Raw genomic sequence first — 16407 nt, 5'->3', positions numbered from 1 at the left:
AATATTTATATTTACTTAAATTATTTTTGGTTGTTGAATTTGGTAATTTGCTGAATTTATCTCAACCCTGACCTCTTTATCTGTTTTTATAAAAATATTGTTTGTTTTTGTGGTTTTTAATCATATGCATAGCATATGCATATGTGGAGAATGTGTGTGAGAACGAATGAAAATCAGTGTGTTTTAACCGTTTCTTTGCCCCACAGGACTGGCTGGACGTTCATAATCACACATAAAAACAATCATAATAATCACATTTACTCCAAACTGTGTCACAGAAGAGTTTTATTCTGGTGTTTTCTCACCATTTTCAGGAAATATAATTGTGTTTTTGTTGAACTTTTCTTCTCTTTCTCTTTCCGTTTTTTCTCTTTCTTACTGAAAAAAAAAAGTTTCTCTGAGGTAAAGCTGCTCAGTTTGGTCTAAGGTTGTCAAAAGTATTGATAATTTGATGCTTTTCTGATACCATGTATTTAAAAACTTACAATTTTTGTTATTTATAGATTCAGTATTATCCAAAGTATCTAAACAATAAAGAAAATTAAAAAAAAAATACAGATTTACAGTCAGATTTTCAACCCAAAGCTGCACAGATAAAAATAACCTGTTCCTGTAACGGCCCATTTATTTAAGATTTTTTTCATAATTATGTTGATTTATTGTATTTGTACTTTATTTATACAGAGGAATCCCACAGAGACCACTGGACTGTGTTTACAAGAGAACTAAGACAAAATAAATACTAGAAGCAATAATAATGATTATAATAATAATTATTATTTTTGCCTTGGTATCAGAAAAAGGATCAAGTATTGTTTTTAATACTCGAACTAAAGTTTAAAATTCTGGTATTGTGTCAAACAGCAGCTCAGCCTCAGAGATTTTTTTACTGAAAGCTGACGACTGAAATTAAGTATTAAATGTGTGAGTGAAGGTGTCAACATGAACAGAACTTTTAATCATAATAAATATTAAGGGTTTATCAGCCACATAATGTAAATTTGGGGAATGGTACTTTTCAGTTTTATGATGCAAAGGTTTGAACTCAAGTTTCCGTTTATCATTTTTATTTTTATTTTTTATTTTAACAGTTTACACAACTTGAGTTTTATCAAAGATTTAAACTTTTTTGTCTTATATTTTTAAATCATTTTTTATATTTCGGTTTGCACAACAACCAAAGTTTTTGTTTGTTGTTGTTATTATTATTTAGTTTTATTTACTGTTTACAAAACTTGGGTTTTTTCTCCCAAAGGTTTAAACTTTTTTTGTTACTATTTTTTATTATTATTATATATTTTTTATTATTAACTGTTTGCACAACTTGAGTTTTTTTTTGTTTTCCTTTGTTAATATTTTTTAATTATTATTATTTATTCATTTTGGGTTTAAACAACTTTATTAATTGTTTTCCAAAGGTTTATGCTCAGCTTTTGTTTTTTTGTTTTTTTTCATTATTATTATTATTCATTTTATTTATGTATTTATTTATTTTATTTTATTTTTTACAGTTTTTACAATTTATGTTGTTTTTTTCAGAGGTTTGAACTCATGTTAACTTATCTGGTCTGTTATATAACTTATTTCAAGACGGTATAGTAAGTCTAGGTGATTCTTTCAGGCTGCAGAAATCTTTTATTTATTCATTTATTTATTTATTTCAAGAGTCATAACTCTCAGCGGCTGCATTGTAAACTGACTCTTGTATGAACGTTATCGTGTTATTTCTCCATCGTTCTGTACCTGACCTTTGACTTCTGACGTCTGAAGGTTCACCCGGTCCAGAGGGTGCCCGAGGTCCCCCAGGAAGTGGTGGCATTAAGGGAGAGAAGGGTAATCCCGGCGCTCCCGGACAGCCGGGCTTTGGCGGACAGAAGGGAGAGAGCGGCACACCCGGATTCCCAGTAAGTTATTTCTTTTTTTTTACTTTAAAGATTCAAGTTTAAGGTTTTTGTTTTGGAGATGTAACTGTCTGTCTCCTCAGGGTCCCTCCGGTCTCCCCGGTGGTTCTGGACAGAAGGGAGATAACGGTCTTCCTGGCGTTCCTGGATTCCCTGGTTAGTCCAGAATACTGTTTTTTTTTTTTTTAAAGTGTCCTTCCTGCTATCCAGAACTGTCTTTAGATCTTGTTTATTCGTTGTAAGCAAAGCCCAACTATACTATATATTTTTTAGGTGGGTATTTTATCTTATTTACTACAGCATTTTATTGCCATTTTAATTCATTTGTATTGTTTTTAATTATAGCATCAATACTTTATTGACATTTTAATTTATTTGTCTTTAAAAAAATCTTATTTAGTATAGCATACATTTTTTAATTGCAATTATATTAATTTATTTATTTTAATTATTGTCTTATTTATTATAGCATGAATACTTTACTGTCATTCAATATCTTTTTCTTATTTATTATAGCATCAATACTTTTACACTATGACCATTTTTATTTATTTGTAATGTTTCTCTTTTTCTTTTTTTTCTTTTTTGCCAGGACCAAAAGGAGACCCAGGACTCCCCGGTGGTAACGGCCTTCCTGGAGATCCCGGAGATATTGGAAGCCCTGGTGGGTGCACTCGCATTTACCTTTACAGTTACAACAGCCGTGTTTCTATCAACTAATACTCTGCGCATTTTGAAGATTCGCATTAGAAAAGTTTGATGGAAACACCAAAATTTGATAAAACTTTTGAAAATGCACTTAAAAGTTTTTACACTTTTCTTTGTCTTTTTTCAAGAAAAGTTAAAGCACTAAACGGGAGATGGAAATACTTCTGAATAAGTTCTGATGTAGCGGACATTAAGCTCACATGACTGATCAGCTGTTTCCTCTGACATGAAAGAACGATTACAAGTTGCCCAATTGAATCCAATTCCTGAAGACTTCTCAACATTTTCTCTCTGATTAGCAAACTCTTTTGTTGTTTTCTCTTTTCTTCTTCTCCTGTTTACTGACGGATTAGCCTACAGCAACACATTACACTGCCACCTTTTGGTCAAAGTACGTTACTGCAGCTTTGTTTATTCAATCTGAATCAGTTGATGGAAATGTCCCTAATCTGCATTTTTGTGTAATGGAAACGTGGCTAGTAAAAAGTGTCATTTCAATTTATTGAAAATGTTTTTATCTTATTTATTATAGCATCTATATTTTATTGCCATTTTAATTTATTTGTAATTTTTTAGATTTTATTTATTATAGCATCAATGCTTTTTTGTCATTTTAATTTATTGAACATTATTTTTATCCCATTTATTATAGCGTCAATACTTTATTGCCATTTTCATTTTTTATAATTTTTTAAAGCTTATTTAGTATACCATCGCTGTTTTATTGCCATGTTAATTTTACTTTTTTTAATCTTATTTATTATAGCATCTATACTTCATTGCCATTTTAGTTTATTTGTAAATTTTTAGATCTTATTTATTATAGCATCAATACTTTATTGCCCTTTTAATTTATTTGTATTACATTTTTTATTTAAAAAAAATATTTAATATGTTTTATTTATTTAATTTTAATGCAAACACGGCTAGTAAAAAGTGTCAGCGATGAAATTCTATTAAATTCAACCTAAAACGTTTAGAATTGCTTTAAAAATCATCATGATTTCAAACTGATTCTTGACCTCCAGGCCTGCCCGGTGACCCCGTTGTACCACCGGCTCCCATCGTGGTGAAGGGAGAGCGAGGACCCCCCGGTCCTCAGGGCCTGCCCGGCGGACGGGGACCGCCTGGTCCTCCTGGACGTGAGGGACTTTCAGGTGGGTGGATGTGGACTCTGTGAGGGGACCTGATGAAGGTCAAGGGGCAGGAGGGGACAGGAAATTACAACTGTACTGATAATAAAACCCTGATTTAAAAAAAGGACTAAAACCTAAACAAAAAATAAAGCAATAATTTGTGACATATATTCAGTTGAAAACTGTTCAAAGACAATATATTTTATTCTGCAGCTTTTTTGGAAGAGGGGTTGCAGTAAAGTTTTAAATTCATCACTTATCATTATTGGATAAAGTATGCATTTTATATTATTTTTGTTTTATTCAGTTTTAATTAACATTTAACATTCCTTTTTTTTTACTAGAAAAATAAAAAACAAGTAAAACAATATTACACTTGTTCTTGTTATATTGTTAACTTGTACACCAACTGACATTTTCCACCTTTAAAGATCATTTTAAATTCTAAACATTTTTCTATAGAGATATTTTTGCATTTAATAATAATGTCAGTGATGATTTAATGTATGTTTAAATGGTATTTTTATCTTTACTACTCTATAATTATCCCTATTAAATGCCAGCTTTATTATCATTAATACTGAAGAATTTCATAATAAAATGCAATCATAGGAACAGAATAAGTGTTTTTTTAAATAAATAAATAAATAATAAAACAGAAAAAAAGAAGAAAATAAGTAAAATCTTATTATTTTTAGTGAACATTTTTTTTAAAACAACCAAAAACAACAAAATAATTATGATAATAATAATAATAATAATAATAATAATAATAATAATAATAATAATGCAATCATAGCAACTTCAAGTAAGAGAAAACACAAGATAGATTTTTTTTAAACAACCAACAATAACAATATAATAATAATAATAATAATAATAATAATAATAATAATAATAATAATAATGCAATCATAACTTCAAGTAAGTGAAAATAATAATAATAAAACAGCCAAAAAAATGTTTTTAAAAATATTTTTAGTGAACACATTTTATTAATTTATTTTAAAACAACCAACAACATAATACACAGTAACACACAAAACACACATAGATAAAGGAAAAAATGAATTAAAAAATAACTTTTCATAAGTAATATCAGCCTGAGATAACACATAGGGCTCTTCTCTCTCTCAGGTGGACCTGGTGGCCCCGGGGACGCCGGTCCCGAGGGTCCTCCTGGCTTCAGCGGCCAACCTGGCAGGAAGGGAGACAACGGACCCGCCGGTCAGCCTGGTGAGTGAAACAGGAACCAGACGTCATGTCGGATAAATTAAATCGTTTAATACTCACAGACACAATACAGTACAGCATGCCTATATCAGTGTCAACAGACTCCTAAAAAACATAAGAAATCCATAGTAATAACTAGATATGTAACTATAGTAATAAGATCTCCACCACCAGAGTAGGTATAATTGATTCATACATATTTAACAATCTACATGTGAAATTTCATTTATGTACATGGAGATTAACATGTCTGATTACAATATGAAAGTAACTCTGATGAGAGAAAGCAGTAAAAACGCTTAGCGACACTCAGGCGACGATCTTAAAAGTACACCTGTATTTTCACTGTTCTTTATTTTATTGTGAAGGACAGAAATACGGTCCGGGTGTGTTGATAACGATGGTTGATAACGGTGATATTTATTTGGCTTACCCAGCGAGGAGATCCTAGTGTCCGATTTGGGATACAGATAGCACACGGCTAATTCACCGGCGTTAGCGTCCTTTAGGCGACTCTGGTAAACCCGAGCCTAACGTACACGGTTAAAGCGATATACGGTTTGAAAGATAAGAAGTTATACTCCAGTCTCACACCACTTAATGAATTGGAAACATAACATGATCATTTATATTAGTAGTTAATGTGAAATTTTGATAGAATCTTAGCCAAAAGCTGTCCGATGTGGTATACAGTTCTGCTCGAAAATGCTCTCAGACTTCTGCTTAAGAGGCAGTTCATTGAGGAGTGATGGTTAAAAACTGTGAAACGTCATTGTTCATCTGCTGAATATCATTTTCCTCCTTCCATTTTCTGAATTCATGAGGCTATTATTCTGCAAATTTTTAGATAACTGTGAAAACGTAGACTTGATTTTTATAGTGCCACTGTAAAGTCAATTAGTCGTAGTAGCATTTGCAACTGGGACTTGACTCTGGACTTGTCGGTCTTGACTTGGGACTTGACTCGGTACTTGAGGGCAAAGACTTACTTGTGACTTTCTAAACAATGACTTGGTCCCACCTCTGACTCTTACGTTTTTTTGGCTGCATGAACACTCTAGTGGAGACTGAAAGACAGAGGGAGAGAATGAGGCGTACAGTTTCTGATAAATCCTTTCCCTGATCCCAGGTCAGCGTGGATACCCCGGTCCCCCCGGTTCAGACGGTCCACAGGGTCTCCCCGGTCCCCCAGGATCCGTCTCTGCAGCCCACGGCTTCCTCATCACCCGACACAGCCAGGGACAGGATGTTCCCTTCTGCCCCGATAACACCAACCTGATCTACGACGGCTACTCCCTGCTGTACGTGCAGGGCAACGAGCGGGCGCACGGCCAGGACCTCGGTACGAACACAGCACACTCACTTAATAGGATTATCTGCAGCCGCATTTCATTTCATTTTAAAATCTATTTTATTGTAGTATCAATACTTTATTGCTATTTCATTCATCTTACTTTAAAAAAAATCTTATTTATTATAGAATCTATACTTTATTGCCATTTTATTTATTTTTTTCTTATTTATTATAGCCTGGATACTCTATTGCCTTTTTTTCTTTTTTACCAATCTTCTTCCTCCTCCTCTGCTGCAGGCACAGCCGGCAGCTGTCTGCGCCGCTTCAGCACCATGCCCTTCATGTTCTGCAACATCAACAACGTCTGCAACTTCGCCTCCCGCAACGACTACTCCTACTGGCTGTCCACGCCCGAGCCCATGCCCATGTCCATGGCCCCCATCACCGGAGAGGGCATCAAGCCCTACATCAGCAGGTAAGGATGGACAGAGGGAGAGAGGGAGGGAGAGGGAGGGGGGTGGAGAGGTGGTGGAGGGAGAGAGTGAGAGAGAGGGGGGTGGAGAGAGCAAGAGGGAGGGAGAGAGAGAGGGAGGGAGAGAAAGTGAGAGAGAGAGAGAGAGAGAGGGAGGGAGAGGGGGAGAGAGAGAGGGGGAGGGGGAGAGAGCAAGAGGGAGGGAGAGAGAGTGAGAGTGAGAGAAAGAGAGAGGGGGGGAGAGAGAGCAAGAGAGAGAGAATGAGAGGGAGAGAAAGAGAGAGCAAGAGGGAGAGAGAGAGAGAGGGGGGGAAGAGAGAGCAAGAGGGAGAGAGAGAGAGAGGGGGGAGGGGGAAAGAGCAAGAGGGAGAGAGAGAGAGTGAGGGGGGATAGAGAGGGAGAGAGAGAGAGAGAGGGAGAGAGAGATGGAAAAGGAAGTTGTGAGGTGTTTGATTTTACATTTCTGTGTCCAGGTGTGCAGTGTGTGAAGCTCCAGCCATGGTGATCGCTGTCCACAGTCAGACCATCCAGATTCCTAATTGTCCTGCAAATTGGGATGCTCTGTGGATAGGATACTCCTTCATGATGGTAAGACAGTTTTACATTTTACTCACTGTGGCCTTTTATTTCACTGCAATATATAAAATATATATAAAATCTCAATAAAAAGTCCTGCAGCTCTATGGAATCAGCATAATCATGGCTAGAAGTGGGAACAACTCAGACATGTCTTGCTGCAGAATAACACAGTTATAATTACATAAATGATGAAAAGGCAAGGTGAATTTCTCTGATTATTTAAAAAAAAAAATTTGAATAAAATGGAATTTATAATTAAATTGTGTCCCCACATGCTATACATATTGAACTATTCCGATGTTTTCCAGCCTCTCCTGTCCTCTCCTCTCAGCTCTGTGTAAACAGATTTTCAGTGAATATTTGCCACATGACCGTTCATCTCAGCAGAATCAATTACGGCTTCACAGTGTCTCTGAGGAGCAGAATTTAATGTTTTTAACAGGATCTAGTTATTACAAACGCTTTATTTTTGGCGACGTTTTAAATGAGACATGTAGAATAAAGTGATTTTGACAGAAATATCACAATTTTAAGCTTCGTTTAAGCTACCCCTTCCTAAAAAAATAGCATACTGTATATTAATAATTTTTTTCACATTCATCAAGCTAATTTTAAAGTCCTGATCAGAACAACCAAATATTTGTTATTATTTAGAGTTTTAGCCCTTTTTTATATGATTTACATGTGTTTAAAAAAACCTTAAACCCTAAAATACATAAATCTGTGGGATCAAAAGTAGTGGTTTTAACGTTTCATTGGGACATTTTTGTGTCTGTTTTTGGTGACACAGTTTATTGTCGACTCATTGTAGGAACCGAGGTTGAATTTTCAATAAAAGCAACAAAAAAACGAACCCGTCTTCCTCCTCTTCTTCCTCCAGCACACCAGTGCGGGTGCGGAGGGCTCCGGTCAGGCCCTGGCCTCCCCCGGCTCCTGTCTGGAGGAGTTCCGCAGCGCTCCCTTCATCGAGTGCCACGGCAGAGGGACGTGCAACTACTACGGCAACTCCTACAGCTTCTGGCTGGCCACTGTAGAACCCTCTGAGATGTTCAGGTACGGACACACGTCTCCACAGGGAGCTGTGGTGATCTTTGGATGCACTAAAAACATGTGACATCAAGATCATTTCATTATAAAAAGGACCAGACAGCTGTCAAACACTGCCTTACTATACTGCTACTATAGCTGATTTATTTTTTTTCCTTCCTCCAAATTATTTTTTTAAATTTTTTATTATTATTAATTTTTATTGTTATTGTTATTATTATTATATTTTTGTATTGTTATTTTAACAGTTTTCCCCTTTAAACTCAATTACACTAATTTAATTCACAGTAAAAGCAAGATTTTTAACATAAGAATTACTTTTATTCTTTAGTAGTATTTCGTAATTTTCATCATATTTATATATATTTATTAAGTTTTTAGGTTTTTCACGTCACGTTTTTTGGGGTATTTTTCCCCTCGTTCTTATCATTGTTGTAGCTGGAAACATTTTTTTGTTTTGCACCAGTAAAGCAAAAAAGAAAATAGAGAGAAATTAGAGAGTTATATTTTCTTTCCTTCAAATTTTATTTTTTAATGTTTTATTATTATTATTATTATTATTATTATCTCTTTATTTTTTATTGTTATTTTAACCATTTTCCTCTTTAAACTCAGGGTAATTATGCTAATTTAATCACAGTAGAAGCAAGATTTTAACATGAGAAAAACTTTTATTATTGAGTAGTATTCCATCCTATTTTTATTTTTTAATTTTTTTTATTTATATAAGTTTTTAATTTGTATTTTCTAGTTTATGTTTGTTTCTTTACATTTCATTAAGTTCACCTTTTTTTATTTGGGGGAGGGGGGGTATTTCCCCCTCTTTATTATCATTGTTGTACCTCTAGTCACAATTGTTTTGTTTTTCTAATGGGTCTAAATTTACTACCCTTTCAGGCCCTTAAGGCTGAAAATTTAAATGAAAACTTCCCCAAAAAATCTATTATTATTATTATTATTATTATTATTATTTACAGAATAATATTTTCTTCTAATTTTTAAATGGAAAATAACTACATTTTTGTTTTGTTTTTCAAATTAAAAAATATCAGTGACATCGTGCAATGAAGCTGGCATTTAAAGGCCAAAAATGTTTAAACATTTGGTAGTTTTGAGCAGGGCGGAAGTTGAGATTTGAGATTTATGTAGAAAATAGTAGAAAAAAACATTAATCTGTAAAGTTTGTTTCACGTTTTTTTTCCGAAGTGGACATTTTCAGCCTTAAGGGCATTAGAGAGTAGTAAATTAAAGTGGGCCCTAAGGGTTAAAAGTTTACATGCTTTATCATTAAATAATATAATTATATATACATATATAAATCACAGCTCCTTTCCTAACCACCTCCACCCTCTGGCTCTTGCAGGAAGCCCCATTCGGAGACTCTCAAGGCGGGTAACCTCCGGACACGCGTCAGCCGCTGCGTGGTCTGCATGAAGAGGACGTAACGCCACACGGCCACGAGCAAACCCACCGCTGCTGGGGACGCACGATCAGTAACAAGACGATTGGATGACGGGGGACAAGTGGGGCGGGCAGGGGCGGGGGAGGGAGTGGTCACAGCGACGGGTAGGCCGTCACCGTGACGACAAGGTGGAATTCCAATGGTGCATTGTCTTCCGGATAAAAACAAAACAAACTTAAACAATGGTGCTACTGTGCAACACAGCTTAAAAAAAAAATAACAGAAAAAAAAAACTGACGTAAATAAAACTTACATTTCTTCTTCGTTTCTCTTAAGAAGTACCTCAAAAAGAAAGCAGAAAAATATCCACTAAATGGTGCCATGATGGATGTGTGACAACAAAAGTGCATTTTTCATTCTTTTTCTCCCTTCCTTCTCTTTTTACGAAAAAAAAACTAAAAAATCACTTTTGACATTGGTGCAACAAACACGTGATTCTGCACCGTTTCTAGACAGAATTTAAAAAATGTTCCTTTTTTTTTTGTTTTGTTTTTGATCTTATTGATGAGGAGTGGATGGTCTTCACGGTTACCAAATCGGCACTTTGACTTCGGAACATCCAAGATGAGAGATGCACTGACGATGAGCTTTCCTTAGTGAGACTGCCTTATTATTTTTTTTTATTATAACTAGCTCTTCATCCACATGATCTTTCTCTCTCTTTCTCCGTCATTTTTCTGTCGTTTAACGTTACATTTGGTGGTACTAACCCTGCTGTAGCCCGCCTTCTAACCGTCAGACTACACCTTCTTTCTCTTACTCTTTCTTTTTTTTTGTAAGTAATAAAATGTGTATATTGTGTAAAACACCTTTTTGTTTTTAGTGTATTAGAATCGGTACCAGCTGTTTGTCATAAGACAATTTTCCAGGTTCTTTTTAGCTCACACACTCGCATTCACACGCAAATACACACACACACACTCTTTCACTACATTACTCACTGACACACATCGACTCAGATATTGTACAAAGTAAGGCTTTTATGAATGAAACAGTATTTTATATATAATAAATATATATTTGAAAAAAGAAGATAAAAAGGTATATAAACTTTATTCGGCTGTGGGGAGATTGTTCACTGTTTTCAAACACAAATAAAGCCAACTACTGAGCACAGACAGAGCCATTTTCCCTAAAACATGACAGTCTTGTATGATATTAACGAAACCAATCGCTTAAGAACTTTTGTATTCAACTTGTAGAATGGATAAACGTTGAACTGAAATAAAGGGGATCTGCTTTTAGGTAGTCTGATGATTTGGGGAATGTTGCAGATATTTGTGCATAAAAAGGACTTTAATTAAATCTTGGCTCCTTGATTAGAAAACCTCAATATTTGTTTTGTGTTTTTTCACATTTCCAGGTGCTGGGCTTTGCTTGTAAAAAAAAAAAGGCCTGAGGTTTTGGGGCTTATTTTGGAACCCAAAACCTTCAAATCCACTTTCTCTGGCTTGAATTTGTATCCAAAATCGGTTAAAGTGTTCACACTCGACCCTGTAGAATCGCAGGTTGAAGTGTCTGTACTTAAATCAGGTGTTAACGGTGCCTGATGTGACGCTTCTCTCACATCAGGTGTGCAGATTCCTGATGTACTGAAAAGTCTACAAGAGCTGTTTTAGGGGGGGAGATTTTTTTTCCTGTGATTTTATTGTTATTTTTATTTTTTCAAAACTGCTTTTATGAATTCTAATTATGTCAACCTGGGGTGCGATTAAAATGTGTATTTTTTTTCTTTTTTGTTTTCTTTTTTTTTTTGTTAATTTTTCATGTTATGTTATCCAGAAGTTGTTATAAACTTTTAAGACTGAAATAAATACTATGTCCAAAGTGTTGTCTTCTGAAAATGTATAATCATCATCGTGAATATTTAAGGGTTGTTATTCACGTTGTATACAGTCTATGGTATCAACATTTATAAAAAGAAAAAGGTGCAAATTTCAGAGTAACGTATAGTAAGATGACCGCTTTTCGTCTCAAAGAGTTATTTAAATGAAAATGTGAGAAGTTTATAGAATTAATGTATCTTTGAATTTATAACAACTTAAAGTCAAGTTTCCATTCCAATTTTAACAGCTTTTCCACCAAAACCCCACACCAAAAAACACAAAAGAAAATGCAAATTAATTTGTGTTTACATCCACTCATGTAGGGATTATGATTATAATTGTTATCGCCAAGATAGCATAATATTGCTGTTGTTGTTTCTGTCCAAAAATAATATTCTGTGTGTGTGTGTGTGTGTGTGTGTGTGTGTCCACTTTTGAATGTAACCTAAAAAGTATTTGCATGAAACAAACATCATCAGGTGAAAGACTTGGTTTAGACAGGTCCCATGCACTAGATGAAGTTTTATTTGATAGAAAATGCTCAAAGATACAACTCCCATCTTGTTAATTTGTTTAAAAAAATAATAGAATAATAATTTAGGAAGCACATTTGCCGTAGTGTTATGGGAAAATATCTTAAAAGTCAAATATTTTTAAAAATATTTAAATAATATAAAAGCAAATATTCTGTTTTTGTGTTTTCAAAACATTTAAGGTTCATGTAGAATGATAGTCCACTGTTTGTATTATTGTGTGTGTGTGTGTGTGTCGCTGAAATCGGGAATTACGCATTAGTGGCACAGATAGAAACATTCTAGAATCTCTACGACGCATTAGTGGCACAGATAGAAACATTCTAGAACCTAGGACGCATGAGAGGCACAGATAGAAACATTCTAGAATCTACGACGCATTAGTGGCACAGATAGAAACATTCTAGAATCTCTGCGACGCATTAGTGGCATAGATAGAAACATTCTAGAATCTACGACGCCTTAGAGGCACAGATAGAAACATTCTAGAATCTCTACAACGCATTAGTGGCATAGATAGAAACATTCTAGAATCTACGACGCCTTAGAGGCACAGATAGAAACATTCTAGAATCTCTACGACGCATTAGTGGCATGGATAGAAACATTCTAGAAACTACGACGCCTTACAGGCACAGATAGAAACATTCTAGAATCTCTAAGACGCATTAGTGGCATAGATAGAAACATTCTAGAATCTACGACGCCTTAGAGGCACAGATAGAAACATTCTAGAATATCTACGACGCATTAGTGGCACAGATAGAAACATTCTAGAATTTCTATGACAGATTAGTGGCATAGATACAAACATTCTAGAATCTAAGACACATTAGTGGCACAGATAGAAACATTCTAGAATCTACGACGCATTAGAGGCATAGATAGAAACATTCTAGAATCTACGACGCATTAGTGGCACAGATAGAAACATTCTAGAATCTACGACGCATTAGAGGCACAGATAGAAACATTCTAGAATCTACGACGCATTAGTGGCACAGATAGAAACATTCTAGAATCTCTACGACGCATTAGTGGCACAGATAGAAACATTCTAGAACCTAGGACGCATGAGAGGCACAGATAGAAACATTCTAGAATCTACGACGCATTAGTGGCACAGATAGAAACATTCTAGAATCTCTGCGACGCATTAGTGGCATAGATAGAAACATTCTAGAATCTACGACGCCTTAGAGGCACAGATAGAAACATTCTAGAATCTCTACAACGCATTAGTGGCATAGATAGAAACATTCTAGAATCTACGACGCCTTAGAGGCACAGATAGAAACATTCTAGAATCTCTACGACGCATTAGTGGCATAGATAGAAACATTCTAGAAACTACGACGCCTTACAGGCACAGATAGAAACATTCTAGAATCTCTAAGACGCATTAGTGGCATAGATAGAAACATTCTAGAATCTACGACGCCTTAGAGGCACAGATAGAAACATTCTAGAATATCTACGACGCATTAGTGGCACAGATAGAAACATTCTAGAATTTCTATGACAGATTAGTGGCATAGATACAAACATTCTAGAATCTAAGACACATTAGTGGCACAGATAGAAACATTCTAGAATCTACGACGCATTAGAGGCATAGATAGAAACATTCTAGAATCTACGACGCATTAGTGGCACAGATAGAAACATTCTAGAATCTACGACGCATTAGAGGCACAGATAGAAACATTCTAGAATCTACGACGCATTAGTGGCACAGATAGAAACATTCTAGAATCTACGACGCATTAGTGGCACAGATAGAAACATTCTAGAATCTACGACGCATTAGTGGCACAGATAGAAACATTCTAGAATCTACGACGCATTAGTGGCACATATAGAAACATTCTAGAATTTCTATGACAGATTAGTGGCATAGATACAAACATTCTAGAATCTCTACGATGCATTAGAGGCACAGATAGAAACATTCTAGAATCAACGACGCATTAGTGGCATAGATAGAAACATTCTAGAATCTACGATGCCTTAGAGGCACAGATAGAGACATTCTAGAGTCTCTACGACACATTGAAATACAGAAAAAACATGCAATACATTTTTTTCTCATCATCTTAACATAGTAATCAACTGAGAAAGTTTCATGGTGATATCTATTATTACATTTTTTTACCCTATTCACCTGTGGTGTCTTGACTTTATTGGCTTATTATGCTAATTATGCAAATTGCCCAAAGTGGAACTTTTAGCAACCAAGTTAAATTCCATCCATTAGGCCTATAGATAACATTTCTGCAATAAAACTTTTGGGTACTCAACATTTCTGGGTTTACTATTGGGCCTATGGGGATTATGGCTAGATTATAGGACATCAGCAAAAATTTGTTTCTCATCAACCTCTTTTTGACCTTTGATGACTTCTGTGTAGCCTACTTGTAATTTTACTATCCATAACTGAACTCAGTATGAGCAGAGCTTTCATTTGAGCCTAATATTAAGGCTCTATGACGATTTTGAAAAATGGACCTTTAAAGAGCCAAAAATTGGCGGCCATCATGAATTTGGGTCAAAAATAGGTCAAATCAATAAATTTACATCATTTATGAATTTCTTGACCCAATTAGTCTCAGAAACCATGTATTATGCAGTACTGTGGTCCAAACCATTAAAAAGATATTTCCAGCTTGGCTGACGGTAGCCACTTTGGATTAAGGGCACTCAAAAATTTTCCCCACATTTTTGAGAGGGGCACCCCGGCTCAATTTCTTATTTAACCCTTATAGATGACAAATCCAGTGAGAAACCAACCTTCGCTCTCCACGGTCACGGAACTGCTATTATGACCCAACTACCAGCTGCTCTCTATACTTTTTTCTGTGACTGTATTTTTGGTCATTTTGTGTCTTTTTTAGTCATTTGTACATCTATTTTTGGTTATTTTGTGTATTTTTTAAATCATTTTTACATGTATTTTTGGTCAATTTGTGTCTATTTCGATAATTTGGTGTCCTTTTTTCGTAATGTTTACATCTACAGTCATGGAAACATTCTTGATAATAAACACTTGTCTTTAGATGTGAGCAGGTGGGACACCAGAGTTATCAGGAGTCTTTTCCAAATCTTTTCAAAGTCTTCTGATGTATAGGTAGCATGAGATACATTCACAATACAGACAATCTGCATCTGTTAGGAAGCACCAATCCTAACATGAAACACACCAAATTGTCGGGGAGAAACTCAGCTAAAAGCCTCTACCAAGCATTGCCACCCAAACAAAACATAGTTCAATCCCCGAGCAATCAAATGGGCATGTAACAAAAATTCGAAAACAGGGCATGTCCACTTTAGTGCTTCTGCTAATGTCACCATTTCAACCAAACCACACAAACGGTGTCCAAGCCAGGGACTCCGCTGCTTATAGAGATATGTGTCTCATCACCTTTGCAGTGAAAACTCGGCAAGCTAGCCCCGAAAAAGTAGCAAAATAAATCCACAAAACGATAGAGTATGTCTTATCTTAGCTGTTTTGTGGTCAGAAGTTCTATTCCAGTGCAAGAAAACGCTGCTAATGTCTACTCCTATGTCTCTGCTTTAGTTTTAGATCAATCACGAAGGTACTGGTTGTGTACATTAAGACAAAGGGGCTTTGAAAGTGTGAACTCCTGGTGCAATATACCACTTTTTCTTTAGATGTAAGCATCTAAACTTAATTATATTACTTACTTAATTCATATATATATATAATATATATAATCTATATATATATCTTTCAAAACATATTTTTCTATAATGTTATGATTTGAAAATGACGTTATGATTTGAAATGATGATGTGTGTGTTATTGTGTCTCAGGGTTCCATGTATTCTGTGTTCTGATGTCTGCACATAAATTAGAACACAGAACACACAGACAGTCTGTTTAAACACAGTTGAAGTCTATTAGAGTCTATTTAGAGTGTGAGCTCTCCACAGACTGGACAGACCACTGGGCAGACACACTGTGGATCTGCTTGGATTGGAAATACTACTCAGAGTTTTTACATGTTATGTAGTTTTTTATTTACTTTGTGGAACCTGTGGATCAAGGAGACACAAGGAGAAAGTGGAAGCCTTTTTCCTGCATGTTGCCAGAGCCCTGTGCAGAGTCCTGAAGATAACGCTGAAAGAGGTAGGGATCGACGTGCTCAGACTAAGTTATGTCATGTTTTGGTTACTGTGTTGCAGTGCAAGGTTT

The 16407-nt window shown here is 35.3% G+C and overlaps 1 protein-coding gene across 1 annotated transcript in view; it reads left to right on the top strand.

Annotated features, from left to right (window-relative positions):
* col4a5 (collagen, type IV, alpha 5 (Alport syndrome)) overlaps positions 1–9906 on the top strand; it is a 73431-nt gene extending 63525 nt beyond the window's left edge. The window contains exons 40-49 of the mRNA XM_059355403.1: positions 1771–1904; positions 1985–2057; positions 2494–2565; positions 3638–3766; positions 4883–4981; positions 6108–6320; positions 6570–6747; positions 7218–7332; positions 8204–8376; positions 9734–9906. Of these exons, the coding sequence (XP_059211386.1) occupies positions 1771–1904; positions 1985–2057; positions 2494–2565; positions 3638–3766; positions 4883–4981; positions 6108–6320; positions 6570–6747; positions 7218–7332; positions 8204–8376; positions 9734–9815 (1268 nt within the window). The 3' untranslated portion in view covers positions 9816–9906. The remainder of the gene's footprint in view (positions 1–1770; positions 1905–1984; positions 2058–2493; positions 2566–3637; positions 3767–4882; positions 4982–6107; positions 6321–6569; positions 6748–7217; positions 7333–8203; positions 8377–9733) is intronic.
* The last annotated feature ends 6501 nt before the right edge of the window (positions 9907–16407 follow it).

Source organism: Centropristis striata, chromosome 17 (genome assembly GCF_030273125.1).
Source record: "Centropristis striata isolate RG_2023a ecotype Rhode Island chromosome 17, C.striata_1.0, whole genome shotgun sequence".
Taxonomy (NCBI): Eukaryota; Metazoa; Chordata; class Actinopteri; order Perciformes; family Serranidae; genus Centropristis; species Centropristis striata.
The sequence above is the reverse complement of the archived record's forward strand: the minus strand, read 5'-3'. Positions and strand labels throughout refer to the sequence as shown.